Here is a 26,078-nt window from a genome sequence, read left to right as displayed (position 1 = left end):
TAATTTTAAATATTTATTTTTGACAGCAGTGTAACTGTATTCTTCTTTTTATAATGATGATCACAGCATCCATTTCAACATTACTGCCAGTTGCTGAAGGAAAAGATATTTCACTTTCAGAGAAACTTGAAGCCACAAACCACTGGCAGATGTCTGAGAGTCCAGCTTCCAGTGGCAAAATACTTAACACTGAGGTATTGGTAACAGTATTTACAAATATTTACAGACATACATACACATGCACATTCCTTTTCAAATAATCAGCTATTATAAAGATGAGTACAGTGCAAATCGTTGCATTTCTAATGTTCATCACTAATGAATTAATTTTCAGATCCAATGTTTCAAGCTCTGAATAGGAAGAGTGACGATAGATCCAACCTAATACCCTTCAAATGTGTTAGATTGCCATTTCCACCATACCCAGCCATTACGGCCATTAGATTCATTGGCTCAAGTGCTGGGTATTGTACTTCATATCAAGTGGAGGGTGGCAGGTTGTGGATGTTGGTAGAAAGTTTGGCTTGCAGCAAAACTCCTTGAAAAACTCAAAAAGGTTTTTTTATTTCCTTGACTGAGGTCATTACTTCACCCTATTGTTGCATATACAGGGCTACTGCTGAAGAAAAAGCAGACTTATAAAACATTATTCTAGTCATAATAGTACAGATGCAATCTGAAAATCCTCTGTCCAAACAGAGATGACTTAATCAGTATTTTAAATGTATCTTGGCACACAGACACTTTCTAATGTATTATATATGTGGTTTCTGTAAAATTAATTTGATTAAGACATTAGGTTCAAAAATAGTTCAAATATTCTGGATTTACATATATGAAATAAAAATCATGATTACTATCCAAATGCTATTTGTGTACTTGTGGGTAAATATATTAGAAACAAATCAACACATACTGCTGCAGGTCCAATTGTACAACTAATAATGCAAAACTTGCTTCATGACTGTTTACAATGAGATTGAATTACCACTAGGTAAATGGAACATCGAACTGTATACTGTATTTTAAGAGTGGTGTCTTGTAAGGGCATTTGCTTTACTTTGCCCTTATTATTAATTCTGTGTTGTTTATGTCAATGAATATAGGGCATTTTTGTTGTTGTTGTGGAGTGTGTCATTAAACTCCCTATTTGAAAAAGCCAAATGGACACCTTTTTTTATCTTCAGTCATCACAATTCAAAGTAGAGTTAAGGTCATTTAAATTGATGCAACTCAAAGATGCCTTTGTTGTAAGAGTCACACTCAGTCTCAGAGGAAGGCAATGACAAACCCTTCTGAACAAATACTGCAAAGAAAACTCTATGATAGGTTCATCTTAAGGTCATCATTAAGTCAGAAACAACTAGAAGGCACACAACAACAGCAAGAATTATGCTAACAAAGTTATTTCCTTGTGAAGACTAACAAAACCACTTCAAGCTCTGGATTCAAGTCTAGGAACCAAGGGTAGCATTAACCACAATAAACTGTGGGGCACACATAATCCTAAACCTCTCTTAATGCAGGCAAAGGGGTCTGAAAAAATTGTGCTAGGCAGGAGGAAGGGGTGGTGGTGGTTGGGAGATATCCAATCCCCTGACAGGCTCTCAATTTGCAAGCCACTGCTTACTGGGAAGCAGTATCATATTTTCCCCATTTTCTTTTGTGTGCTGGCAACAGTGTTTAGGACACATCAAAGGAGAAAAGATCAAGCATAGACAAGGCACTGTGGCCCAACAGTGCTCTCATCCTGAAACTATATCATTATATGCTAGAAAGCCTTCTCCTAGGTATTGTTGGCCCTACTATGTTAACGGCTTGCATTTCCCATCTTATCTCCCTATACCCAGATGCTTGGAAGTGGCAGCTGCCATTCACCCAGTTTTTTTCAGTCTTGGCTTTACAGCAAGTTTCTGCTTTGGGCATTGGAGGTGTCTCACTCTTTGAATCCAAAGAGCTTTGGTTGACGCTGAGGCTCCCTGCACTTTTGGATGAATAGCTATAAAGCATTTTCAGAAAGGCTGATTTTGTATTTGCCTCTTGCTTATAGAGTATGATATAGCACTTGGGAAGGAATGTACAGCACAGGATCCCATAGTTGGATATTAAAATGACAATGATTTCAACAGCTGGCAAGTACTTGCCAAAGGTAGTGGTGTAGACTGGGATAAATATAATCCAGGCAATGAAGTAGATCAGCATGCCAAATGTGATGAATTTTGCTTCATTGTAGTTCTCAGGAAGCTTCCTCCCTTTAAAAGCACAGATGAAGCAGATGAAGGCCAAAAGAGCGATGTACCCTAACATGATTCCCAGAGCTACAACTGAACCCTCATTACACTCCACGATGATAATCTTCCGGATGGAGAAATTCTCCTCCACAAAAGGGCTTCGAACTGTGATCCAAACAACACAAATCAAGACCTGAATCCCGGTGCAAAAGGATACAATGGGTACAGGTTTGTAGAGGCTTTTGAGAAGCTTTTGCAACTTGGGGTCAAAACTGAAGGCCAACAAAATTTTCAGAGACTTAATCAAAATGCATGAAATGCAGAGGGCAAAGCTGATGCCAAAGAGAGCCTGACGAGTTTTACATTTATAGGCTCTGGGCTTGCCAACGAAAAATCCCGTGCTAACAAAAGTGAGGAAGTGACAGAGGAGGATAACATAGCAGACTGTTAAGCCACCCGATGCCTTCACAACTGGAGTGTCCACGTTTCTAGTAAATATTATGATAATGGCACAAATCAACACTATTCCAAGGACAGAGAGAACCATTAGCAAAATAGCAAACCAGTCATTCCAGTTGAGGTACTGAACCATCTTCCTGTAGCATGTTGAGCTGTTCACAGGAGCCCAGTGAGTTCTATTGTTGCATAAAATGCAGTAATCCATATCTACATGGAGAGAGACAGAATTCTTGATTAACTATCCAAAGATGCATAATGAAAAAAGTATAGAATTTCAGTCTTGACCTGTTATACATCATTCATTTTGCTCTGAAAAAAATGACTGGTCCCAAGAAAGCCACTCATAAAAATTATCATCATCATCATCATTGTCATCATCATGGCTTTATTTTGAATTTTAAAAGAGCTCTTAAAGGTGCTTTAGCTGTTTGGGGATAGGGAATAGCAGCTCAGGTGATCCTTTGCAAACTGAACTAAAACCTTAGTGAACTTAAAAACACCACACTGGCATACATAGAAGTCACCAACCACATTTGCTGGTGTAGACAAAGTGCAATCCATGGATCACGGGAGATGCTATAATAAGGGGTAAACACAGCACATTTTCCCCATGCCAAAGGCTATTTGGGAGCCATAAGTGGCACAACGGGTTGTATGGACTTCCAAATACTCCAGGAAAGCCAATGTATGCCCTTATTGCTCATAGGAATTCTATCTTTAAGATTTTTTTTTGCCTTCTTTAGCCACAGAAGCTCATACAAAGTCACATAAATATTTGGTATGCAGAAGTCTGACTTTCATGTTCACCTCCTCCACTCCTTTTCATGTCTTAAAAATGACACACACTCCATTATTCCAAAATGTTAATTGATTTAGTATCATCTAATGTCCACACCTGACCGGTTAGTATAGTAGTTTTCAGGGCAGCTGACACACTCGTAGCAGCAGGTATGTGGACTTGCAGAAACTTTTTTCACCTGTCCAGGTCTGCATTTTCTAGAGCATTTTGACTGCACATTCTGCAAGGTCAGGAAGACAAAGAAAGCGGAGAAACCAGAATTGACTGTTAGTTGCATTTTCCATTTTAAAACCAAATAATTTTATCTTGTAATCTGGCCTCTATAATCTGCACAATCACACAGTATATTATGTCCAAGCCATAACTGTCTACTTGCTCTCGATATCAATAATTCCTATTTACAGAATATCCTGCTGTCCATTTATGGTAAATTATTAATATGACGTAATAAAATAATAGGAAAACATCCAATATGAAAATAGAAAACTAACATAAAATCGAATGAACTGAAAACAAAATCAAATGGATAAATAGCAACAATGATGCCTGAGATGTAAAACTTACTGCAACGTATTTTTAACTACAAAAAAATTCTGAATCTGCAAATACCATGATGTAGGCACCAGGTAAATCTGGTTCGGATAGGTGTTTCACAATTTTGGTACCACTGAAGGAAAGAACTCCATAAAACAAAGGCTTAGATTTCTGTCCCTCTCAACCACACTCATGGAGCAATATTTCAGTCTTGTGGGGCATGGATGCCATTGGGATACATTGTGATGCCTCATGGGCCTTGTAGTCCTGTTCCTAGTGCTATCGTGGCAGATGAAGATGAAAACATGGGGTTTTCGCCGGTTCAACAAGAACCGGAGTCCTTTCACCTGCCGGATGTTGATGTTTGTCCCCAAGAATTCAGTAAAACAGACCTTGGGCATTCCTCGCCTCCGTTTCCCAGGAGGGAAACTTACTCTAGAGACAGAGGAGTCAGAGAAGCAAATCGCAGGAGTTTACGGATCGCTGCCAAACAACAGGCTAATTAGGCCTGCTTCCCTTGGGAAATTCTAAGGAGCCTTGAATCTGGACAGAGTTGGGTTTCGCTTCTCGTTCTCTAGGGAAAGAGATTGTTGGCGGGAAAACAAGACCCAATATAGGTGTTTGACGTGGGAGATTCTTTGCGGAGTCAACAGAGCTGCTTCAGGAGTGAGATCGTGTGTGGACTTCGTAACCCCAGTTCCTTGCTTCCCGGATCAAGAATTCGAGTACTCCCTTGCTTTGCTGTTATCCACGGACCTTGTTCCAAGATTCACTGTTTGCCTTGTTTCTAGTCACGGACCTTGTCAAAGAACCAAGTCTATTTCCAGCCTTGTTGTCAAGCTTCCTTGGACTTCTAAGACTCTGACATTTCCCCATGTGTTTTGGTATTGGATAAAGAACTTTGAACTCTAATATCATTTATTGGACAATACATTTTTGGACTATATTTGACCTCATTTGAAAGGTCTGCTTCTGAACTATATTCTTCACTTGTTTTTATTGCTTTTATATATTTCCTTAATAAAGATATTAAATAGAGATTGGCCTCCGTATATGGTTCTTGGTGCCCAGCTGCCAGGGGTCTGACAGTTTGACTCTGCCTCCCACAGCACCAAGCAACCTAAGGCCAATATGTCTGTCACACCAGGAGCCAGAGCGGGCACCCCTGCTCCACCACCCAGTTACACCATTTCCCAGGACGAATTCAACACTCCATGACCCAAACATCTCCTGGTCCAACAGAGAACTGCAGTTCGCCTCAAGGTATTGCCAAAATCATTGTCTAGTAGCCAAGGTCTGCCATGCCACAGATGCAGAACCCATCATCACCCTGCCCAAGAAATATTCGGACTTTTGGGATGTTTTCAATGAAAAAGAAGCCGAGAAACTACCCCCACATAGACCCTATGACTGTGCCATTGACCTGATGGAGGGGGCCCCAATTCTGCGAGGACACCTCTACTCCCTGACTGAACCAGAGCAAGAAGCTCTCAGGGAGTTTATAGAGTCAAACCTCCGCAAGGGGTTCATCAGACCCTTTCAATCCCCAGCCGCTTCCCCAGTGATGTTTGTGAAAAAGAAGTCAGGGGACCTACGCTTGGTTGTGGACTATCGGGCACTGAACAACATCACTAAGCGGAACCGCTACCCATTGCCACTGATCTCGGACCTATTGGACCAACTCCGAGGGGCCAAGGTTTACACCAAACTGGATCTTCGCTGGGCTTACAATCTGGTTCGCATAAGAGAAGGGGACGAATGGAAAACCGCCTTCCAGACCAAATTCGGATTATACGAGTCCCTAGTCATGAATTTCGGATTATCTGGAGCCCCCGCAACGTTCCAGCATTTTGTCAACGATATCTTCCAAGACTATCTAGATCGGTTCTTGATCATATACTTGGACGACTTTTTGGTGTTCTCGAAATCACAGACGGAACACGACCAGCACGTCAGAATGGTGCTACAACGATTGCGGGATCATGGACTATATGCCAAGTTAGAGAAATGCGCCTTTGATTTACAAGTGGTAGACTTCCTGGGATACCGCGTCTCGCCACTAGGACTATCCATGGACCCGGCAAAGGTTTCGGCCGTATTGGAATGGCGGGCGCCAACTAACAAAAAGGAAGTACAGCGCTTCTTGGGGTTTTCAAACTACTACCGCAAATTCATCCCAGACTTCGCTCGCTGGTCTGACCCAATCACCAGCTGCATCCGAGGGAAACAACCTTTCCGTTGGACAGAACAAGCCGAAAAAGGGTTCCACCAGCTAAAGCAATTATTCACGACCCAGCCAATTCTACAGCACCCTGATCCTAAAACCCCTTTTGTTGTGCAGGCTGATACCTCTGATGTGGCAATAGGGGCTGTGCTGATGCAACCAGTGGGAGAACATCTCCATCCTTGTGCCTATTACTCACGACAACTAACGGCCCCAGAGAGGAACTATACCATTTGGGAAAAGGAACTCTTGGCCATAAAGGCAGCCTTTGAAAATTGGAGACATTGGTTAGAAGGGGCCAAATTCCCCATTGAAGTTCATACTGACCATCGGAATTTGGAGCATCTAAGAACCGCACGAAAGCTAAACCAAAGGCAACAACGCTGGGCTTTGTTCTTTGAACGTTTTGACTTCCGGATCCATTATGTGACTCCGGCTCAGACCAAGCAAGCAGATGCCCTGTCACGGAAACCAGAGTATGCAGCAGGGCGCAGAGACACCTCAGAATCTCGATTGCTGCAACCCGAGAACTTTGCCACGCTCACAGTGGGAAACACCAAATCCACTACAATTGAGCCAGCTCCTCCTAACCCAGAATCCCCTTTCACTCAAGAGATTAGGGCCAGTCAACAGACAGATGCCTGGGCTCAAGAACAGATTCGCCAAGGACTACGTTTCCCTTTCTCACTCAAGAACGATCTATTATGCTACAGGAATCATGTTTACATCCCTCCAGGCCCCGGCAGAGAAAAGGCACTTCGTTTGTGACATGACAGCAAGCCTGCCGGACATTTTGGACTATTCACAACCATACACTTAATTCTGCGAGACTTCTGGTGGCCCAAGATTCACAAAGATGTGGAAAATTATGTTAACACCTGCCCTGTATGCCAGCGTTCCAAGACGCGCAAGGAGAAGCCGTCAGGGCTACTACATCCCCTTCCCACTCCTTCTCGCCCATGGGAGATAATTTCTGCGGATTTTATCACTGATCTACCACCCTCCCTTGGATTCACCACGATTCTAGTAGTGGTAGACCTTTTCACCAAGTTGGCCCATTTTATCCCCTGCGATGGCCTTCCCACGGCCAAAGAGACTGCAGATTTATTCCTTCAGCATGTATTCCGACTACATGGATTGCCCAAGAGTTTGGTCACTGACCGTGGATCCCAATTCACCTCTCGTTTTTGGAAAGCCCTACAAAAACTATTGGGCATAGACTCTCGTTTATCCTCAGCTCACCATCCCCAAACAGATGGACAAACTGAGCGCACCAATGCCACTTTGGAACAATATCTTCGCTGTTATGTAAACTACCAACAGGACAATTGGGCTTCCCTATTACCTCTGTCAGAGTTTGCTTACAACAATGGTGTCCAGAATTCAACTAAAGAAACCCCATTTTTTGCGAATTATGGTTTTCATCCTCGTTTCTTTCCTCCCATCATGGAGACCTCAGAAGTCCCTGCGGCAGAAGATTGGCTACAGGAACTCACAGCGGTGCAAGAACTCTTGCACCAGCAACTTGATCAAGCCAAGGAGGACTACAAACGCCACGCTGACAGCCATCGCCAGACGGGCCCCGAGATCAAGGTAGGAGATCGGGTTCTGTTGTCCACTCGCTTTTTGCCCTCCCACTGTCCCTGCTGGAAGTTAGATGCCCGTTTCATTGGTCCCTACCCAGTGGTGGCGCAACTTAACCCCGTGACTTTCAAACTCCAACTTCCGCGCTCCATGCGCATTCATCCCGTGTTCCACCATTCCCTGCTCCTTCCGGCGGATGGTATACGCCCCGACGCGAGCCGGCCGCCCCCCGCCCCTGTTTTAGTGGACAGAGAGGAGGAATTCTAGGTTCAGGACATTTTGAATTCTCGTTTCCATCGCCGCCGCCTTCAGTATCTCATTGACTGGGTGGGTTCTGGCCCAGAAGAACGCTCCTGGGAAGACACTTCCACAGTCCACTCCCCTGATTTGGTCCGCCGCTTCCATCAGGCCTACCCTACCAAGCCGCGGCCCCGCGACTCTCGGGGACGGGCCCTGAATGAGGGGGGCCTTGGGAGAGGGGATAGTGTGATGCCCCATGGGCCTTGTAGTCCTGTTCCTAGTGCTATCGTGGCAGATGAAGATGAAAACATGGGGTTTTCGCCGGTTCAACAAGATCCTTTCACCTGCCGGATGTTGATGTTTGTCCTCAAGAACTCAGTAAAACAGACCTTGGGCATTCCTCGCCTCTGTTTCTCAGGAGGGAATCTTACTCTAGAGACAGAGGAGTCAGAGAAGCAAATCGCAGGAGTTTACGGATTGCTGCCAAACAACAGGCTGATTAGGCCTGCTTCCCTTGGGAAATTCTAAGGAGTCGTGCATCTGGACAGAGTTGGGTTTCGCTTCTCGTTCTCTAGGGAAAGAGATTGTTGGCGGGAAAACGAGACCCAATATAGGTGTTTGACGCGGGAGATTCTTTGCGGAGTCAACAGAGCTGCTTCAGGAGTGAGATCGTGTGTGGACTTCGTAACCCCAGTTCCTTGCTTCCTGGATCAAGAATTCGAGTACTGCCTTGCTTTGCTGTTATCCACGGACCTTGTTCCAAGATTCACTGTTTGCCTTGTTTCTAGTCACGAACCTTGTCAAAGAACCAAGTCTATTTCCAGCCTTGTTGTCAAGCTTCCTTGGACTTCTAAGACTCTGACATTTCCCCACACTATTGCTTGGCAATAGTGTGTGTTTCGGTATTGGATAAAGAACTTTGAACTCTAATATCATTTATTGGACAATACATTTTTGGACTATATTTGACCTCATTTGAAAGGTCTGCTTCTGAACTATATTCTTCACTTGTTTTTATTGCTTTTATATATTTCCTTAATAAAGATATTAGATAGAGATTGGCCTCCGTGTATGGTTCTTGGTGCCCAGCTGCCAGGGGTCTGACATACATTTACTTTTGTATAATATGAGACCATTCTTGTTCAAATAATTTGTAAATATCTTTTATGAGGCCTAAAGATGCTATATCCTATCTGACTTCAGAGGGTTTGCTAGAAACTTCAGAGTATCTGAGGCTTCGGGGCAGTTTGAATAGCTTTATCTGTGCCATTCTGGCCCATTTCTCTGTCTCAACTTTGTAATGGTTTCAACTAAATACCTCATCACACTTACCAAAATAAGTGTCCTAGGACACTTCAAGCCTTCTCTGGGGATGGAGTCCCATGCTAGCCATCACACGATGTCATGTGACTTCCAGTGGAGGCCCTGCTCCCAATCAGGGTGGAAGCCCCCTTGGACACTTCCCCCAAACATGGGAGCCTTCCCATGTTGTACTGGCTCCAATGTAGCCAGTACGCTTCTACCCTATTTGGACGACGCTCACCCCGTATTATGTGGGAAACATTGCTGCACCAGAGCATTGCACAGGGTGACAGAGTTGCCCCTTGTGCCTGCCGTTTCGCCACACTTGCTAGCAAAAGGGCACTGGGGTGAGGGCTCACCCATGTGATAAGTTCGTATATATGTTTTTATTGTAAATGTCTGTCTTTTGTAAGTCACCTTGAGTCCCTATCTGGGGAAAAATGTGGGACGTAATTGAAGTGTACAAGACATGTTTTGGGACATTTGGGTGCATATTCAACATGCAGATTCTGTAAGTTAGAAAGCAATCATGTGAATCCTTTGTTGATTTCTAAATATTCAAAATTATGAGCTAATTACAACCCACATATCAAATGAAAGCTGTTGGTATATTCCTGTCCCCTTTCCACACCATATGCTTTTAGTATTCCTGGTTGTCAATGAAACTAAAAGATTAAACTAAGAGCCTTTATGAACGTCTTATGAGAATATCATTTGAATGTGCTTTCAAATACCTTTAAATTCAAAAATTCAATTTCATCCTCTTTGTTTTCAAAAATGAAGTCGTCCTTCTCTAGATCATACTCTGCCATGTTGGTAATCACAATCCGTCCTTCTATTTCTTTCCAGAGCAGTACGTCATAGCCTGTGTTAATGTCTCCATGAGAGTCAAAATAGACCTCTCTGTCGTCATCAGTGAACTTTACCTCCTTAAGCTCTTCCAGCAACTGCAGTGATAAAAGTGAAAAATGATGCATATCAATGATATTTATGAAAGAAGATCATATAGCAACATTTGCATATTGTTGTAATTTCAAGGCTAACACCAATTTTAGCCCAGCAAATAGAGGTAAACAGGTCATTTTTATTTCAGTTGGTCTTCTGTAGTTCAGGAATTTTTGGGGCCAATGTATCCTCTGGAATACACACACACACACACACACACATTTCAGGCAGTCAGAAATGAAAATCATTTCCATAATGACTTCATCCACAGACACTTTGATATGGTGAAGTTCATCTTTGTGCTAATGTGGATTACACCAAGATTTAACCTTCCATACTTGGAATGGACAGAAACTATTCCCCTTTTAAATTCAAGGCCAGGTTTCCATTATGAACATGAATAGCCTGCAAAATTGATTGTGAACTTGTTTCCCCACTGATAAATAAGAGCTTTAAAACAGAGGAGGAATCATAGGTAGACTCAAGGTTATCTCTCCATGTTCACATTCATGCTCTCTTGTTCCATATTTCCTAAACAAAGTCCCCATCATGTTGGGCTTGATTGATTCATGTACTATTTATCCCACTATTCCTGTACAAAGATCAAAATGGCATACATGGCCCTCATCTCACCATTTTTCCACATTATCCCATCAGGGCTTTAAAACGGGCAGCCCCACATTTCTACTGCCTGCAAAATTCTGGGAAATGTAGTTTGGGAAGGCGAGGACCTCTGTAGCTGAGAATTCGAAAGCCCCCGCCCTACATTTCTCAGAATTCTGCAGATGGCAGAAATGGAGGACTGGCTGCTTTAAAGCCCTGATGTGATACATAGGTCTGCAAAGTAATTGAGGCTTGCTGTTCAAGACTAATTAGGTCATGAGCTCTGATTTGTCCCTAACAGTCCAGATTTTAGTTTAAATCTTAAAGGATGTATCCAAGATGTTATTATAATATATATTTTAATTTATATTCCACTTTTATGTCTTGACCAAGATGTTAAGCACTATTGATAAAATAGGTTCAGTACATGGGGTAACATACCTGCCTCACTGAGGGCTCTTCCACACAGCCATACAACCCAGAATATCAAGGCAGAAAATCCCACAATATCTGCTTTGAATTGGGATATCTAAGTCCACACTGCCGTATATTTCAGTTCAAAGCAGAAAATGTGGGATTTTATTCAGCAATGTAAATGGGGCCTCACCTAGAGAAGCCACTATCCACTACTGATTCACTTGGCATGAGCTGACCATAAACAGATGCAGCTACCAAAGTTTAGTTTTAATGAAATTATTAAAGGCAAAAGAAAAGCCTGTCCTGTAGAAAACCCTGTAGCCTGCATTTGTTCTTAAACTTTGTTCTTAGACTGAGAGAGGCTGACTGAGGGAGACTTTGCATACCAGATTGCCTCACAAGCTGACTCCAATATCAAATCAAATTATTCAGATATGAAATTGACAGCTTATTACAGAAACACCTTTGCTGTCATTTCAGATCAGCACTGCTCATAGGCAAAGCTGTGAGTCACTGAATTACAAAACACTGGATAATGTATTTGAATGCATGAATCAGCTCAATATTTATAGATTTAAGCTTCTGGCTAAATCTGCACTGATATAAATGAGCAAAAAAAAATCTCAAACCATATAAAGTAGAAAAGAATTGCTGCCTCATAAGATCATGCCAAAGTTCAGCTTTCTGATTCAACAAGCAAGTTTGTTGTTAACTGCTGCCAAGTTGACTTTAACTTATGACAACCCTATGAAGGAGAGACCTCCAAGTCACCTTGTCATCAAGCCCCTGATCAGGTTTTGCAAACCCAAGATCGTGGCTTCTTTGACAGTGTCTATCCATCTGTAGAAAGGTCTTCCTTTTGTCTTCTACCTTGTCAAGCAACATTGCTTTTTCTAGTGAGTCACGCTTTATCATGAGATGTCCAAAGGACACTAGTGTCTGCTTAGTCATCTTGGCTTCTATGGAAAGGTTAGGCTTGATTTGTCATAGGATTCATTCATTTGCCTTTTTGGCAGTTCAAGGTATATACAGGCAGTCCTCAAGTTACAAACATCTGACTTACATATGACTCATAGTTAGGAACGGGGCATGAGACATCAGGATGTTAGAGAAATCTACCCCTCGGAAAGGAAATCAACTCCTGAAAGAGTTAATTTGGGGAAATTAACTCTTTTGGGGAAAAGAGTGTCTCCACGGAAGCTTTCTCACCTATCCTTGTTTCCACAACAAGCCACATTTTTCAAAATCTAGTTATAACAGGGACAGAAAGTGAAGTGAAATCTTCTGAACAGTGGCACAGGGAGCAAAAAACCCAAACACCACAGGATTGTTCCCTATGTTATCCACAGGAGCGGGCCTAGGTTTTTCCAGGTGGTAAGCCAACCTAGGGCCGCGAGCCCCCCACCCAAAATTGTGCCCCCCATCCCAAACTTACTGGAGGCGGTGGCAGTGACCGCGGAACCAGGAAGTAGCTTGTATTCTCATGAGATCTCGTGGGATTTCCGCGAGATCTCTCAGAAATCTCGCAATATTTCGCGAGTTCGCATGAAATATCGTGAGAATACGAAATACATCCTGGTTCCACGGTGAGTGACCTAGTGGTCACCACTGCCTGCCACCGTCGCCACCTCGGGTGCACCCAGGAAGGCGCTGCGCCCAAGGCGGGGGCTTCAGAGGCATCCATGATGAACCGGGCCTGGTTATCCAAAGCATGCATGCATGCACATATTTGTGTGTGTGTGTGGATGAAGTTACACTTAAAAATGTCCTTGTCCAACTTACATATAAATTCAACTTAAAAACAAACCTAAAGAACCTACCTTGTTTGTAACTTGGGGGTTAATACCTGTAGAAGAACTCACTTCCAACATCACATTTCAAGTGAGTTGATTCTCTTCCTGGCAGCTTTTTTCATTGGCCAGGTTCACAACCATACAATTAGAAATACGATGGCATGGGCAATCCTGACTTTGATGTGTAATGACATATGGGTCTCTAACTGAGATGTGTCACATGTGATGTTTCTGCTGCTGGTACCTGTTGTTGTTAGGCCCTGAAACTAGGTATTTTGGATCTGAGACAGGATGATGTGTCTGAACCTGTTGGATCTATAGTTCATAATTCTGTAGAGAAGACTGAGGCTTGCCTAATCATGCCTCCTGGGACAAATGCTGTGATTTTTTTTTAAAGGCAAGCAAGAGAATAACTACTACCCATCTTGTCTGGCATAAGTCATCTAGACTTTAGAAGTGGCAGACAAACTGGATATTCATATCCATCCCATTCAGCATGATTTAGGAAAGCACTACAAATCCAATTCTATATCACAATGAATTGATGGCTTTATTCAGGGCTGTAGTCTTTAAAACTTCAGTCCCACATAGATAAATAACAGGCAGGGCAGAAGTGTGTTTGCAGCTGTTGGGATTTAGTTTTTTGGCAGCTGGTTGCTCTTTTTATTAAAAAAAAATCTAAAACCTGGATGTATACCGTACATTATAAAAGAATCCAAAACTGAGTGGGATACACAAATGCACTTCGATCTCAAAATAGGTGTTAACACTTTAGGATTATAGTCTTAACGCTAAATCCAGGAGCTAGTCCCAAATAGTGTTGATTTAGCATCCAGTAAATCTGCTGGGTGCTAAATCAACACTTAAATAAATTCAATTGATTCAATGGGTCTTGTATAGTTGAGACTAGTAATTGGACTTTATGTGTACATATTTTGTATCCCTCTCTCTGAAATCTTTTAGAGGTTAATACACAGTCAGTGTGCTTTGACAGTTCTCTTTAAAAAATGAAAACCCAACATTTTAGCAACATGGTATAGTGCAGAAGAGAATATTCTGTCTAAAAAATCAGTTCCAATTTATTTACTTTTTTCATGTTTGTCTTCTCTACTCAATGTGAAAATGAAAGAACTGTATATGAACATTGACATTTGACTCATTTAAAGATTCAAATCTTGTTTAGATCTCAGATAGAGGGATCTTCTTAAACATCTAGCTAAAGTTCAGGGTTGAGGAAAGCTGGGGGAGGTTATAGGTGAGAAGTAGCTGGAAATATATTTCCCTCTCTATCAAAGGCATTCTCTCAAAAACCATTACAGGCCCTTGCTAGGAGATTGTTAAGTATTATGCTAGTGGTGGACATATATTAACTAAGTAAACAGACATATTATTTAGAGTCAGCATTGTTAGGTACTTATGTGAAAACTAGTGTCATTTAGATTGCTCAAGTCAGGAACAGCCTTGTGATTAGCTGGGTGAAGTGGTGATCTCAGACAGCATTTTGGAGGTTATTAAATGGAAATAAATATCTCCTAGTAATTTTTTCCCTTATTCTCTTCTTCTTCTTCTTCTTCTTCTTCTCTCTCTCTCTCTCTCTCTTTTGACTTCTGGAAGATGAACAGAAATGTTGGTGGGATTTTCTGCCTCAGGTGTCAAAATGGTGCAGTTAACCTTGGATTCACCTGGGATGCCTCTTGAATCAGAAGCAAGTATGGTGTCATTTTCTGCTCTACCTAGCAAAAATATTGTATTATTTTGTTTGCATTAATGACATAATTACCAATTCCTATATCTTGCTCTTGCTTTTGGATTGGTTCATCTATTTCTAACACAAAAAACCCTTTGTAGCCAAGCCATAATAGTGTTACAATGATAGAATTGTAGGAAATGGTATAAGACTATGGCACTATAACAGCAAAAATAATCAGAAGGCCATGAGGGGTTTAAATATGCTAAAACACAATCTTATCTGCCTGAACACCAAACACTCTGCCAGAGATTTCCTTGGGAATCCTTGGGGGGAGGGGGGAATAACATGACCACATCCACACTATGCTCACTAATGGCTCATTCATCGAAGGCAGTACTATAAAATATCTGTACTAGGACTAACTACTGAATTGTTGTGAGAAAGGGGATCAATAAATTGATTACTTCCAGTGTGAAAAACCTCATATTTTCAACAACCCTGCAGCACATGCCTGGAGAGCAACAACAACAACGTGCAGTAAGCACAAGTGGGGCAATGCATTGCTATGATGGCATAACTGCATGGTGATGTGATAACATCCTTCGTCTCAGTTTCAGTTGTTCTATAAATAAAAATAGAATACTAAATAAGCTAGATAAGGAGCTGGATGTGGAGAAAGTATAAAGAATGTGATAGCTTTTACTTCTGAGAATATTGATTGCCAGTGAGGCCAATATGGTAAAGGATTTCAACCTGCAGCTAAATTTTAGTATCTGAGGGTAATCTTTGTATAGATTTTATTTGCAATATTTTTGTCTTGCTTCAACTTTCTTTGCTGATAGCTTTTTTTTTTTGGGGGGGGGGGTTAAGGTTAAATATTTTATTTCAAATATATATTGCAAGCTATTAAGAAAAAGGGTATATCAATATTTTTGAAAGACAATCTATATTCTCTTGACCATTCATTTGTATATCGAAATTTGAGGCATGAGGAGATGCAGAGCATGGGCAAAATGCATGTAAGGAATGCAGAAGAATGACAAAAACCCTACCTCCCAAGGGGCGAAGGCGTATGGGTCTTTGCAGTTCCTGTTCTTGCACTGATTCCGAATAGCATTTGCGATGGCATGTACTGCGAGCATGGTGCTATGGATAAATCCTGGTTCAATGTTGGCAATGAGAAATTCCTCATCCCAAAGCTGGCTGCTTGGTTGAGTGCGATTCTTTAGCAGTTTCTCACCAGAATAATTAGAAATGCATTTACTCAGATCTTGATTGTTTATATGTGAACATGTTGACATAAGCATGGCATATTCCCTTGCAATTGTATAGTTTCCAGTTGGAGTTTTATGTAGATTGCTCAAGAACTGGTGGAAGGATGACATGTTGCCACTTTTGAATGTAAATCCAACCACTTTTCCCAGACGACTGATATTTGGAAGAGTGCTAATCTTGACAGCTGCTGACCAGTTATCACTTGCAATCCAGGTCTTATTTATGTTCATTTCAATTGCTTTTCTGAAAAGTCTCATTACGTGGAATTGCCTCAGAAAGACAACAATGACATTTACCCTGGTTTCCTTGACAATCTTCTCTAGGGCTTGATTAATTTTGCCATGGATGGTGCTGTCCGAGAGATAAGCTGGCAACATCTCTTTAAATGCAATGCAGACATTGTTCGCCATGGCCTGCAACCCAAAGCTCTCAACAGCAAGGCGCCCAAAGTCATCATCTGTGGCTATGATTCCAATCCAGTTCCAGCCAGACCTGTGGATTAATCGAGCCATGGCTTTGGTCTGATAAGAATCACTGGGCACAGTGCGCAGAAAAGATGGGAAGCGGACTTTATCACTAAGGATTTCTGCAGTCGCTGCATGACTCACCTATGGAGGTGACAAAACAGTTTCAGTATAGCAGTTTGGAACCAAGAAACAAAGAAGCCATTACTGATCTTCCTTTAGGGGCTGAGTTCTCAAAAGCATTAAAATAAATTTGAATCTAATTTTGTTTAAAAGTCAAGGTAGTTATAGCTCACTGTACCATCTCCTCCTCCTTGATGACTTAGGATGCTCTTGTATCCTTGCACAGGGACATGCAGAATACGTATCAATATTCCTATACTTGATATGAAAGAGAACAGCTGCATGACTCTTCTATTCTACCGTGTTTCCCCGAAAATAAGACAGTGTCTTATATTAATTTTTGCTCCCAAAGATGCTCTAGGTCTTATTTTCAGGGGAGGTCTTATTTTTCCATGAAGAAGAATTCACAATTATTGTTGAACAAAAAAATGAACATTTATTATATACTGTACAGTAGTTGTCATCACAAACCAGATGAACTGTGAATCCTATCAAGAATTTCTTGTTACTGCCATTATTTCCATGTACAACACTTTATGGTACATACATTTACCAATCCTGCATGCTCTGGTGTTCTGTTCATTGGGCATGCTTCCAAACAAAAACTTTGCTAGGTCTTACTTTCGGGGGAGGCCTTATATTTAGCAATTCAGCAAAAACTCTACTAGGTCTTATTTTCTGGGGATGTCTTATTTTAGGGGAAACAGGGTAGAATTTCATTTAGGGAAAGGTATTTGTGCAAAATTATGGCTGGCATTATTGTTGGTGAATTATGATGGTATAAATTGGACTTCCACGATCACAACTCACCTTTTTGGTTGTTGAGGAAGTCAACAATTCTGTTCTGACCACAGAATGTCCAACATCCCCATAAATAGCACAACTTTCCTACCACCTTGCAAATAGCACAACTTCTCCCCCAATACATTGTTGTGTTGTTATTGAACATGGGAATCAGTAATAACATAGTCAGCATTTTTTTCCTGCAGCTGAACATCTTGCAAAGACATTTTATGCAGGGACATACTGAGGACCCTAGGAGGTTCTTGCAGATGCCTGTCACAATATGTTTGGCTACAAGAAAATAGCTGGATATAACCAAACTGACCACTCCTCTTGTCTGTGTTGAGAGTGGTTCCAAAACTTACAAGGTGGGGCATTTTTTTTTGTGGGGAAAATTGGGATATGTAGTATGTGATACATATCCCTTCCTGTAGGATCTTGCTCAAGATGCAATTCTTCTACATAGAAATGTGTGGTGTATGTGTGTAGTAGAAACTGTTTCGCAAGTAAAAATTTTTTTTTAAAGAGGACATAGGGAAAATTGTATAGAAATATTGCTATCTAATCAGGAAACACATTTTTGCCTCCGAAGTAATTTTGTGTGCAGAAAAATTGTCAGTAACAAAACAAACCTCATGGGTTTATTTTTGGGAGAAAACTCCTTAATGTTAAGAAAGGTTACAAACTCTCATTCTTGGAATCCTAGATCCTTTCTAGGCAGGGTCCAAAATGCAGGCCCTGTGAGACATTTGCCTGAGGCAATGCCTCAAGTGAAAGAGGAATAATTTGAGGCAAAGCAAGTAAACCCTGCTTTATTCCGAATTATTTAGATATCCCATTAGACCCGGGCCTTCATGAAAGGCCCGGATCTAATGGGGTGTGGGCCCTGTGGGGACAGACTCCTGGGACTGCTTCCGTAGTACAGGGAGTCTGTCCCCACAATCCATCTCGGTTCTTTGGGATCAACGAGCCCAGAGAACCAAGGAGGATAGCCAGCCTCTCCCCCTCCCCCTCCCAAAAGCCCTGAAAAGGAGGGGGAACTTATTGCGCCACCATCAGGCCTCTCTGGAGGTCTCCTGGCGTGCACCAGGAGGTGGAGGGGCCAAATCGCTCCTCTTCCTGCCTCCTGGCATTTCATTGGTATGTGCCAGGAGATCTCCAGAGAGGCCTGATGGTGGCATAGTAAGTTTCCCCTTCTTTTCATGGCTTTTTTTTTTTGGGGGGGGGGGGGGGTTGGTGTCCCCATGTCCTCCTGGAAGTTACTGGGAGAGCATGGTGACACCCAATGGGCAAAGCACTTTTTTGAGGGGGTATTTAAACCCATATTGGAACAGGCTTCTTTAAGCTGCTGCCAAGTGGGTTTAAGTCCAGACTGAATAATTTTTGGAACAAGGTTTTAAAAGAAATTACTAATATTATAGGACTAAACATAGCCCAGGATGCTAGGTTAGCATTACTAACAGTTGAATTTAGAGAAGAAAAAGAAAGAATTGGTGATTATTCTACTTACAATGGCAAGGCTTATAATTGTAAGGAGTTGGAAGACAGTAACCAATCTCATGCTGGAAGCATGTTTTTGGTGCTGGTTTTGTGTTTCCTTACGGCTTTGCTTTACTGTAATGTGGTCTCTGGATTACTGTCAGTAATTAGCCCCCACAAAAGGCATTCCAGTGTTGTAGACTGGGAAAACGACTCCTACATAAGCTGGGAAACCATCAAACAATGGCCAAGATCCTGTACTGAGAGATATATCATAAAGTTCCACCTAGATGGAAACATGATGCATCTCTCCTCTCCTACAATACTCACCTTCATTCTATATCCCAGCTATTTAGTGGCCAGTGAATAGGGACAGGTGGGGGAGGAGAAGCACCCGACTTTGTGCTATAACCAAACAACAGCAGCAGCAACCACAGCATCCTCCAAAAACTCTGGATGGCCTCTAAGTCATCTTGGAGGATGCCTTTATCATTCTATATCTGGCTGTAGTGCTATGGTCAGATGCATCTCTGATGTTCACCACTCTCTATTGCTCATTAAACACCTCTGGAATGGGACCCCCAACAGGAGAAAAGTAAGTTCTGTGCACTTTTGGTTGCTGCATGAGTGAAGTAGTGAATGCCCCCTTCTGCTCTTATCATAAGAGTTCATAGCAAGTTATGTCTGGATGTTTCATTTAAAAGAATTCCAGCCAAAGGTAGTTTAGTAAAGGTAAAGGTTTTCCCCTGACATTAAGTCTAGTTGTGTTCGACTCTGGGGATTGGCAGTCATCTCAGTTTCTAAGCCGAAGGGCCAGTGTTGCCCATAGACACCTCCAAGGTCATGTGGCTGGTGTGACTGCATGGAGTGCTGTATCTTCCTGCCAGAGCGGTACCTATTGATCTACTCACATTTACATGTTTTCGAACTGCAAGGTTGGCAGAAGCTGGGGCTAACAATGAGAACTCCCCCTGCTCCCCAGATTCAAACCGCCAACCTTTTGGTCAACAAGTTCAGCAGCTCAGCAGTTTAATCCGCTGTGCCACTGGGGGCTCGTAACTTATGTCAATCTAAAGAATGCACTAGGTTTGACCCCCAAAAGCCAGTGCCCCCCAAAAGCCATTGACCCCAAAGCCACTGTCCCGGGGCTTTTGTTTTCCTACTCCTACTTTATTAATACTAGATACGTATTTAAAATAACATTTTAACTATCACACTAATTCAGCAGCTTCCCCCCCCTTCGCTTTGAATATTGGATTTTCTGCTACCATTTGAAGCTGAGGAGGAACCTGCAATGAATGCCATATGGAGTTTCCTATTCATTTCAGACTAGGCTCATTGACATGACAGATTATTGCTGCACATTTGCTCTCTTTGCAGATTGTCCACACAATCTTAAGTGTGTTTCCTCAGAAGTAAATCCTATTGTTTGCAGCTTGGGTGATTTTCCTAAATCAACCACATAACTTGCATGAAGGCTGATCAATTTTTTTTGTTATGGTGAAGATCTCCTAATCTGATAGTGGAATATTGTATATAAACAACTCAGCACAGGAGACCAACCTGATGTGGAATGATTTGAAGCACCTTTTCTCATGCAGTCTCAGTTGTACACTTTACCCTTGAGAATTTCAAAGCATGTTTACATTCCTAACTCTTGATATTATTTTCTTGGCCTTTAAACTCAGGGCTTTTGTTTTCAAATTGCTATTCCACAAAATGCAATTGGATGCCAACCAGATACAGGAAAATTTGCTTTGCATCCTAATTACTATAAATAAGGTATTAATCAGTGGAAAAGTTTCATTCAAGCATGGCTTATTGAAACCTCTTGATCTTATGGCTGTTTGCTACACTCTTGGCAGCTTTTGACCCTGCTGCTATGATGAATCAAAATTCCCCAGCTGTTCAAGACGAAGATAAGCTTATGGCACCCGTTGAGTAGTCTACTCAGATGATGTTAAGAATTAATTTGCTTCTCTCTCTCTCCCTCTCCCTCTCCCTCTCTCTCTCTCTCTCTCTCTCTCTCCCCTCCCTCCCTCCCTCCCTCCCTCCCTCCCTCTCTCTCTCTCTCTCTCTCTCATAGATCTCATTACATGTTAACTTTACACATGAAACAAGTGTTTACATGGAAGAATGTTCCAAAATGTCAAGGGGATAATGCATCATCCACTTTTCCTGCATATTTCTGTTATCTTTGACTCTTTGTAGAATGGTAACAGCATTATAAAGACTGAGACTGCAAACTTATACATGTGTATCTGAGATTAAGCCCAAGTGGCTTAGTCCCACTGAGCAGACATGTATATGGTTGCACTGGAAGCCTACAGTCTGGTGTATACTGGAAAAACACATGAAGGAAAAATATGTAATGTACAAATATAATAGTCAAAATGATCAAGACTATTGTTCATTCTCTTCTTTACAGAACCTCCTTGTTCCTATGTTTTTGCTGCTGTCATAACGTCAGCTGCTAAGCCCACCTCTTTTGGCAATCTATTTAGCTTTCAATGATTTCATGAAAATATTTCAAAAACAGTCTTTATCACTGTGAAATGATATTAACTTTTTGTTGCAACTTACCTGTGGTATTAGCTGTAAATTCAATATCCTTGCAACTGACATAGATACCTCTGAGTAGGTGGCACCTATGACCGCTTTTACTCTAGGTGTATAGTCTGAATAATTGCACTGGAATTCCACTAAATCTTTGGAAGCATTGAATTTTGACAGGAATCGCAAAGCTGCCGCCATGGCCCGAGTAACCTCTGCACAAGTGTCATAGATCTCATAGCCCAGCTTAATTCCAGGCAAAAGTGTTGAGTTGTTGATTATCTCTATGGCATGGATCATTGCAAGACTCTGAAGAAACACTTGGACTTCAAAGCTGTGAAGAAAGACATGAGTCAACCATAGTTACTTTGCTGGAAGCCAAAACAAGCCAGATACAGATGACATCAGGAAGTACACTGTTTGTGTTCTAAGAGTGTGTTTGCAGCATACCTGACATTGCCGCAACATGACTAGTGGTGGTTGGTTGCTAACCTATCACTGAGAGGCATGAATCCTCTCTGGGCTTTATTCTGAACTTTAAAGAATTTATCCAAGGTGCCAAACTCTATTCCTCAAGTAAGTTCAACAACTTGAACATCTTTTTAAAAGTTCACACAGAGATGAAGACAATGGGTATCATGAGATGTTGTAATGTAATAATGCCATGATGTAATATACTCAGACCTCTATTCAACCCCCTCCCCTTTTTCTCTCCCCCAAGATTCCAGGAGTTGAGGGTTTGAACCCCCATTCAACCATCACAATCCACTGGGCAAGAGTGTGCAACCGCCCTCTGGACAAATCTTGTCAATAAAACCCTTTGATGAGTTTGCTTTGGGGCCTCCATAAGTAGCTGGAAATTACTCTGCCTCTCTCTTTTCTCCATATAATTACATTTATATACCTACCTACACACACACAAATATACAGAGAGAGAGAAAGAGAGAGACATAGACTTGTTCCAATTCTCCATGTTCTAAAATGTTGCAAGGACAGAACACTTATTTTTTAGAAGAGATATCCTTCCAAGTTTGGCATTTTATATTTTAGTTTATCATTTATATATATATGCTATGCTGCTTTTATGCTCTAACAGACATACATATTAACAATCCTACATCAGCTCCCCAGATAAAAATGGTCAGCATTCCAAAGGCAATTACCTTACATGGCCCCAAAACCTAGCTCCTTGTCCCCACCCCACCTCCTGGCTAGGCTGCTGCTGTTGTTTTCTCTTCAAAGTTGTGGCTTTCCAGATGTTGCACTGCAAATTCTATTAGCTTCTATTAGCTTTGACAAGCATAGGCAATGATGAAAAAATGTTGGGAATTTCTATCCCTAACTTTCCAGTTTCTCTGGATGAATGAGAGGAACAAACAAATCATTTTCACTAATCTTCACTGGTTTACTCTATTACCTAAGGTTTCCCTAAATTAAGATATAGGGGACAAAATTTGCAGTCATTCTGGTCCCATTGAGTTTATTGTCAAAATCCCATAACATCTCCACCATCACTACCACCCAGGTAGGAAAATAATGTGCCCAACACTTTTGGAAATACTTGGAAATTTCAGGTAAATGTTTTTGTGGAAGTCATACAGGAGCAGGTTAATAGAGACATTAAAACCAGTTCAGCTGAATCCTAAATAAATCGAACTGCACTGATTCAGACAGATTTTTACCAGCTCAAGATCAATTCCAAAGTGAAGTGGTGCGGATCAAAGAGCCACATTCCCCAGAAGTTGTTCAGCACCTTGGATAACTGCTTCACGTTTGAACTAGAGCCTGGAGCAGATTCACCAACCTGCTGACATCAGGGGGTTTTCACATTAAACAATTTCATTCTATGGAATCTTGGGATTTGTAGTTTGATGAGGCAAACTACAGATCTCTGGCTGAAAATTTGAAACACCCTTTCCCTAAACAGCAAAATCCTAGGATTCCATAGGATGGTGCTGTAGAAGTTAAAGTGGAATCACAATACTATAATTGTGTGGTATGAAAGCATCCAAAGTAGCCATCTTCCACTGAATCTTTTGGTCAGTATGAACATCAAACAGCTTTCCAGGATTTCAAAAAGTGATCTTTGTTTGTTACCAAGATCTGAATCTGTGACCATCTGTGTGCAAACCTGAATCACTAGCTATAACTCCAGGGGTACTCTGTAACCATCCACGATTACATCTAAAAGCTTTGCCTCTTCCTAGACTGTGCAATTAGTAACATTTTTATTTATCTATTTCATTTGTATCTTGACCACAGAGGAGTTCTGCCACCCTCTCCATACAATGCATAATTAGAACTGAAATACAGGTTTTCATTGATTTAACTTTTTGATGTGTCAATTAAAAGCTATTTAATTAAACCAGAGGGAGCAAGTTTAATCCACAAGAAAATCTTTTAATGTGGAGTTGTGTATGAGAGATAAACTTATTTATTTCTGAGTCTGTTTTCATTCTGATAAAGACCTTTCCATCTTAGACTATGAGGTTAAGTACAGTACATTATAACATTAACTCCTTATTAAATTGTTAAATCAGGTATCTGTGACCCCTTCCACACAGCTGAATAAAATCTCACATTATCTGCTTGGAGCTGGAATATATGACAGTGTGGACTCAGATAACCCAGTTCAAAGTAGATTTTGTGGGATTTTATGCTGATATTCTGGATTATATGCCTGTGTGGAAAGGCCCTATGCTAAATTTTTGGAGATATACAAGTTTATTGGAGTCTGAGTAATTTACTAAAAGGCAGATGTCATCAGAAGTTCTCTGATTAGTAGAGGCTCTAGTTAGATGTAAGTTGAAACTATGACTTCAATGCTTTTCCATATTAAAATGCCACAGCCATCTTAATACCAATTATGCTGCAATTCTGAAATTACTTCCTTTTGGAATAATCATATTAATGTCTGTGAGGCTGCCACAAGAGCCTGAGGAAAACAGGTTAAGTGCTCTTTGGATTGCCCTTTTAAATGCGGACACACGGAGAATAATAATAGGGATCTGAACTATAAGGTCTCTTTTCTTTTTGATATAGGATGGAATATAATAGCATTTTTCTGAAACAACACAAGAAAATTATGAATATATCTTCTGGAAATAATGTCATTTTGCATCAAAATATGCTTTGTTACATTAAAGTAATTTACAAAGGATGTAAATGTATAAGATTTTAACATAGGAATAAATCAATCTGATACATGGGGGCTTACTTCTGAGTAAATGTATGTAGGATCATGCTGTTATGTTTTGAACATTCGAAGTTAAAACATCTAAATATTATAGCATGATATAGAGGATATCTATCTAATATTCAGGGTAGATTTTAGTTATGTCATGGTGATTCATGTCATATTAACTGTGTTCTATTGGAGTAACTAAGATACAGTGGTAATTACATTCTGTGAAAGAAGTTCAAATTATTGGGGCACTTGTAGTGCAATCCTATGCATATCTATTCAGAAGTAAGTCACATTGAAGTTCATGAGTTTAACTCTAGTTACAATCATTCTTTGCAATTCTGCAATGTCTACAAAAAACATGTTCCACTGTGTTTCAAAGAAAACTGAGCATAGGACTCTAGCCACAGAATATTTGTTTTTAAGGGTTAAATCCAGACTCATAAAAAGTCCCAGATTTTGTTTGTGCTCTTTCTGACTTTATACAAGGTTAAACTAAACTGACCCAGGGAACTGGTATAAAAAGTCTTTGATCATACCAGGAGCTGACAGGAAACATTCTGGGGTAAACAAAACATATATGGATCTCCCAAATAAAACTGGAAAAAAAAATCTGGAACTTTCTGTTCTTTTAAATGGATCTGGATGGACCCAAAAAGTATTATATTATTTCACAGCACATGAGCTGTGGAATAATATGGGACACATTATGAGACATGGGAAGCCCCACACAATCATGCACACCAAATTTCTGTAGAAAATCCTCTCTCCCCCATGCATAAATGCACTTCACTTTGCTGATATATGAAGTTAATCTTTTGAGAAACAGTTATACAAAAACCCTGTACACTGAGAGAATCCCACATCACTTTTGTTTTGAGTAACCCCATTGATTTTCACACCGTTTTGGTCTTCTGTCCTTACTACCTGGATGCTGTCGAGTAGTTACTTACCCAGCACAATGGGCGATCACAGGCTGGAGGGGCTTTTCTTCTGAATGTAGCATTTTGCCATGAACTGCAAACAAGCCTCCAATGACAATATCTCCGGGAGAGCTGGCAGCCACAAAATCATCCGGACTCTGGCAAGACTGACTGATATCTAAGCACACCAGAAAGACTAGCATCCACAAGCCAAATATTGCCATGTTTCTGTTTCATTTGCTCTTTCGCTGTCTCCAATCAATTAAGCAAGCAGCACGACCAACACGGTGCCTATTTCACCTGTAAACAACACTAGAGACAAGGGCTGCTCTGGAAGACAGGCACACCTTAACTAAACGCGTGTTACCAGCTCTGACAGGTTATGTTGTTTAGCGGATCCTACTGGTGGACGTGTGTGAGAGGGAGAAAGAGAAATTGAGAGAGAGAGAGAGAGAGAGAGAGAGAGAGAGAGA

At 41.2% G+C, this 26,078-nt stretch overlaps 1 protein-coding gene across 1 annotated transcript; it reads right to left on the bottom strand.

Moving 5' to 3' along the window:
• On the bottom strand, positions 1 to 26,078 carry gprc6a (G protein-coupled receptor class C group 6 member A). Its single transcript, XM_008120414.3, has 6 exons — positions 25,636 to 26,078; positions 21,529 to 21,832; positions 15,874 to 16,704; positions 10,108 to 10,320; positions 3,586 to 3,709; positions 1 to 2,897 (listed from the first exon to the last, which is right to left on the bottom strand). Exons 1-6 carry the CDS (start codon positions 25,827 to 25,829, stop codon positions 1,765 to 1,767), a joined length of 2,799 nt encoding a protein of 932 aa, XP_008118621.1. The 5' UTR covers positions 25,830 to 26,078; the 3' UTR covers positions 1 to 1,764.

This window comes from Anolis carolinensis, chromosome 1 (genome assembly GCF_035594765.1).
Source record: "Anolis carolinensis isolate JA03-04 chromosome 1, rAnoCar3.1.pri, whole genome shotgun sequence".
Classification (NCBI taxonomy): Eukaryota; Metazoa; Chordata; class Lepidosauria; order Squamata; family Dactyloidae; genus Anolis; species Anolis carolinensis.
The sequence above is the reverse complement of the archived record's forward strand: the minus strand, read 5'-3'. Positions and strand labels throughout refer to the sequence as shown.

Bases quoted from the DNA above. Each gene is read 5' to 3' on its own strand.
- gprc6a (XM_008120414.3), bottom strand. From the start codon at position 25,829: ATGGCAATATTTGGCTTGTGGATGCTAGTCTTTCTGGTGTGCTTAGAT. The intron at 3,710-10,107 runs GTATTTGAAAGC...CTGACCTTGCAG, and splicing joins TTGAATTTTTGAATTTAAAG to AATGTGCAGTCAAAATGCTC. The intron at 2,898-3,585 runs GTGTGGACATTA...CTCTCCATGTAG, and splicing joins CTACTATACTAACCGGTCAG to ATATGGATTACTGCATTTTA.